The 5,379-nt window shown below is 34.0% G+C and overlaps 1 protein-coding gene across 1 annotated transcript; it reads left to right on the top strand.

Moving 5' to 3' along the window:
* Positions 1 to 380: 380 nt before the first annotated feature.
* On the top strand, positions 381 to 2,047 carry LOC143631108 (uncharacterized). The gene is made up of 2 exons (XM_077099958.1): positions 381 to 1,255; positions 1,371 to 2,047. Exons 1-2 carry the CDS (start codon positions 572 to 574, stop codon positions 1,533 to 1,535), a joined length of 849 nt encoding a protein of 282 aa, XP_076956073.1. The 5' UTR covers positions 381 to 571; the 3' UTR covers positions 1,536 to 2,047.
* The last annotated feature ends 3,332 nt before the right edge of the window (positions 2,048 to 5,379 follow it).

The following is a 5,379-nucleotide window of genomic DNA, read 5'->3' as shown; positions in this document are numbered from 1 at the left end:
ATGCTCATCATTTGCACATTAACTTGATAAAGAATAATAATAATAATAATAAGTTCCCATTAAATTAGTTTCAGTTCTAGTAATATTAAGTTCTTTCTTCAAGATTTATTGGGCAAGTTGCTTTTACCAAGAATCACCAATGGATGTGCTTAGAAAATCATATCAGACAACAAGGTTCTTCGAATTCGTTCTCAGATGTGTTTCTGGTATGAACTGGTTTTCTTTTCCTTGATGATTATTGTAATCTTGTTAAAAGCATATTGTTTGTTTTGCAGAATGATTCTGAATTTCATTGCCAATATTCTTGCGGTATAAAGGTACTGTTTTTTTTGTTTAATCCTATGAAAAACGTGTGTTTCGGGTGGTACCCTTGCACTAGTTAATTATTTTAGTCTATCGTTGTAGACAATTGCAGCAATCCCTGTGGAACCACAAGGAGTGGTACAATTTGGGTCCACGAAGAAGGTTAAATCATGCTTCACTTTATTAATTAAAACAAATTAATTCTTTTACTTTTAGGCTCCAAATTACCAGAAAACTAATTTTTGGAATTGTAACATGTGTAAATTTAATGTATGTATGGCTACTGATGATTCAGATTATGGAGACTGCTGAATTTGTAAATCAAACAAAAAGAATGTTTCAAGATTCTGTGAATCATGGGATGTTTGAACATCCCTATATTACAGGTGACGGGTACGGTTCAGCGGAACCCACGTGTTCTTCGGCTTGTCCAACACCGTCCATAGTGCTTGATCATAATCAGTCAGATAACTGGTTACAGCCAAATACCCTTTCTTTTCAAGAATCATGGAACTCGTTTCCTAATCGATCCAATGATCAAGATTTGTTTGACCCACTCCAAGAATTTGTGATCCCGGATGATCTTGATATATCACAATGGATTCAAGAACCTATTTCCATGAATCTTGAACAAAACGGAGGGAACTTGATACCTACTGTCAAAGAAAGTCCAGTTGACTTTCATCATCAAAAGTCAAACAAGCAAGTTGGTATAGACTCTTCTACCCCTTATTCAGCAAAAGGGTTGTTCTCAAAACTTAGGATTGATGAGCTTTTGGAGGGTATTTCTGGTACTTCACATGCCGTGTCTTCAACTGCTAAGAATCATGTGGAATCACCAAAGGCCACCAAGAAAAAGGCCAAATCGGGGACTCGACCACGGCCTAAAGACCGCCAGCAAATCTTGGACCGTATGGCTGAGTTGAGGGAACTGATTCCCAATGGTAACAAGGTGCGTAATTTCAAAAAAAAAAGTTAAAATGTTTTTAATGCCCTTTTATTTTAATTGAGTCATATAAGTTTATCTTTTAAGTTTTATGTTATGATTGACTTTATGATTTTCGTAGATGAGTATCGACTCTTTGTTGGACCGAACAGTTAAACACATGGTTTTCTTGCAAAGTGTGACAAAACATGCTGCGAGAATCAAACAGGCCGATGAACCAAAGGTGAGCACATATATATATAATAGGGAACGAGTCAAACCGGTTAACGGGTTGAAAGTTGCATAAAATCTATTTTTTTTATGTTCACAACCTCACGAATCGCTTTATCAAAGCTTTAGATTATAATTGACAATAATTAACACATTTATTATTTATACAGAAATAAAAAGTAAATATCGCAGCCTGTATACTTTTTTTAATATGTGAATCTTTACCGCACAATAATTAATATTAAAACCCATGGTTTCAAAATGATTTCAGAAAAACAAAGGCAATGATGCAACATGGGCTTATGAATTAGGGAACCAGATGATGGCCTGCCCGCTAATAGTTGAGGATCTTAGTACCCCTGGACAAATGCTTATAGAGGTAAAAAAACAAAAAGTCGTGTTTTTTACCGACATTGAACATTATATGTATAAACTTTGATATGCATGAATATTAACCCTTTATGTGTAAATCTTGTTCAGATGTTATGTGAAGATCGTGGGTTCTTTCTTGAAATGGTTGACATAATCAAAGGCTTTGGTGTGATCATCTTGAAAGGAGTGATGGAAATGCGCGATAAGATGTGGGCTCGTTTTATAGTCGAAGCAGAGGTAATATATTCATAATCAGATAACCAGTGGTATATAGTGTATGAAATTGTAATAAGATTTTAATAATTTTTAGTGTTTGATAATTCTTATTATTTAAGTAATTAAGATATAAAGTGATAACGTATATTCTGTTAACAGAAGTGATATGTTATATAAGTTATTATTCGTTAATAAAGTGTATAAAAATGTCTTTTTGTTTTCAGCCAAAGCGGCATGTAACCAGGCACGAGATTTTTTCAGCTCTTGTTCAGTTTTTACAAGTGACAAGCCTCGATGAGAATCGCGTTCGCAATATGATTATGGAAGAAAAGAATAGGCTACTTGGTGGGTTATGTGCAAGTTCCTGTAATCTTACCACAAACAGACTATTGCATAGATATCTGACCATTGTGAACAAAAGTGGTTGATCCTGTGTATTTTCATTTTGGTTTAGGGATTGAAAATTTAGTTTTCTTGGTTTGGTTTCTTTCTATAAGTTTCCATGGCATGTTCATACCTATAGATGTAGTTTGAAGGTTGACAGCCACCTTTATGATTATTAATTTATTATTGTGGGATTAATTAGTTGGTGTTTCATTCTAGTATACAAGAATGATTTGCATAACTAATGTGTAATATATCAAACAGTTTCCTTCTATTATTACTTAAGTAATACAACGGGTTAAAATAGTCAGCCTTATTAGACTTACTATTGGAAATAAACCTAAACCCAAGTTATAATATATATTTTGTGTTATTATCAAGTATATTGGCCATAGTGTCATCCTATAAATATGTAGGGGCTATGTATATATAATTACTGTCATCAGGTTCATCGATTCATCCCAAATAACGCGTTAAGTGTAATTACTCTCTTAGCCCAGAAGGAACCCAACCCATTACAAAACAAGAACCAGACCCGTCTGACTCACCCCACAAGGCTCCACTGGGTCCATAAACCACAGTATCTCCACTCCTCCGGTCAACCAAACCGACCCATCCTCACTTGTAGCCATTCGCCTTGTGGACATCTTATATATCTAGTAATTAGGAGTGCTTCTAAAGTCCACTTCTTCCCCATACTACGAGTGAAAGGGAAAATGTAAAGACTACCATTAAAGCAGCCCAAGCGAGACTTACTATATCCATGTGAATTATGTCCCTTTTCTCTATGATAGAATTATTCCATTATTGCTCACTAATAATAGTAGAATGAAAAGGTACACAGTCAAAAAGTGATTCTGGCCGAACACTATTGATGAACCAATATTACCCTATATAACGGCGCTTTTAAGCGTTTCATTTGTTTCGGGTCAAAGTTGGTAATTGAAGCCTTGTCTTACTACTTGGAAGTTGGAACAAACTAGCTCTCTTGCTTTCCGACACATGGGCGAGCCGTCACGGTTCGGGTTGAGGGTTGTTGATGATGTGGTCACTGGCCAGCATATTTACTTTTGGAGGATTTGGTTTGGTTAGCTGGCTTTGTAATTTGTGTTAGCCTGATGAAAGCAGGCTTGAGAGAAGTTAAGATGAAGAAAGCCCATAATATAAAAAAGAACCGAAGTAAAGAAGCTAATATCGGGTGAGAGGAAAGTTTATTTTTTATAACAGGATATATTATATTTAATGATTATCCTGTAAATAAGTTAGTATTGTAACACGATTATGTTTCCTAGTATAGGTCAAATTGTACATCTATACAAGATGGATCGATCGAATGATAATCAAGCATCTAGTAATTAATATCTTATAGTTTGGTCATTGTTGGCGGGAAGAATGCAACCATGGATTATATTGAATAACGGGCTAGAACAAATTCGGGTGATGTGATTGTTACGTGGACCACTTCATAAGTTCATTTGGTCATTGTTTATGGATGGTTGAAACTAACAACTCTGGTGCTGTCTGTTTCCTCTATTTTGTTATGGCATGCATATAATATATACACATTGTTTAGTTAATTTTCATGGTTTCACTTTTAAATCAAAATGTTTAGTTACAGATTTTTAACTAATATAAAGTTTTTTACTAACAAAATATCAAAAATAATGCTATGCCTATCATGAGATCAAAACTACATCAATTTATGGATACTTTTAATCCGTATTTTTGAAAAACTATTTATTCATCGTTAGTTATAAAAAACGATTAGGTTATATAGAGTGGTCTCGAATCCCATTTTTCTTCATTCTCTTAATAAGGAAGAGGGGGGGGGGGGGGGGGGTTCTCTCGAATCCAATTTCCCCGACTTACCCAACTTTCCTCTTGTTTTTCTTCATTTTTTCACACAAACTGGCGAGTACTCCACGGATTTTGGTGCAAAGCCATTCGGGAGAAACATGTGGGATTGTGTTCCATCCTGCTCCCGTTTTTCCCACTCCATGTGCTATTTGATAATAATATTGATTTTAAAGCATTATATTATATACTATATAATTTGTAAACGTTCATGAATAGTTTTTGGTTGTTACTGATAAATTTGTGCGGCTGACAAAACAGTGGATGCCATCTGCCATATATTGAGGGGCGCGTTCGTTTCACATAATGGAATTGAATTGAAATTGAAATTTGCATAGGATTTGGAATTTGAAGGAATTGGATTTGGAATCTAAATAATCCAATAGGAATTGGAATTGGGGGGAATTGAAATCCAAATACATTCTTAATGTGTTCGTTTGACAAGTGACTAGAAATCAAGAAGGTTTTTTTTTTTTTTTTTTAACAATGATAACGATGAAAACATTTTAGTTTTTTTAGATTTTTTGTTTTTTATTTATATTTTGCGTTATGATTTTTTCATTATTTTTTTTGGTTTTTCTATTAAGATCAAAAACCTCTCAAAACAAATATTCAAAAATAATAATAAAAAATTCATAACTCAAAATATAAATTAAAAACAAAAAAAGTAAAAAAAACTAAAATGTTTTATTCATTGTCTTCGTTAAAAAAAAAAACTCGAGATAAGATTTCATTGAATTCCTCCACATTTTGTTTGGAAGGATTTGAAATCCCTGTATTTGAGGGAATTTGAAGGAATTAAATTCAATTCCAATTCTTTGAACCAAACACACCAAAATAGAACTAAGATTCCAATTCCAACTAAACGAACACGCAATGTCATGGGATTTTAATTCCAATTCCTTTGAATTCCTACGAATTCTGTGAAATGAACACGCCTTATATTGGTTTTTCTTGAAGTGGAAAGTATGATGGCTTTCAACCCCATCAAATGAGGGTTCGACTCTTGCCAAGGAGTCAAGGACAAATTCTTAGCATTTTTTTTAAAGAAAAGAGTTAAGTGCCATTTTAGTACATGTGTTTGGACTACTACG

The sequence above is a fragment of the Bidens hawaiensis genome, unplaced genomic scaffold, assembly GCF_021521415.1.
Source record: "Bidens hawaiensis isolate Kalapana, Puna unplaced genomic scaffold, B.hawaiensis_p1.1 tig00005943_1, whole genome shotgun sequence".
NCBI lineage: Eukaryota > Viridiplantae > Streptophyta > Magnoliopsida > Asterales > Asteraceae > Bidens > Bidens hawaiensis.
This window is presented reverse-complemented; position numbering and strand designations above follow the sequence as displayed.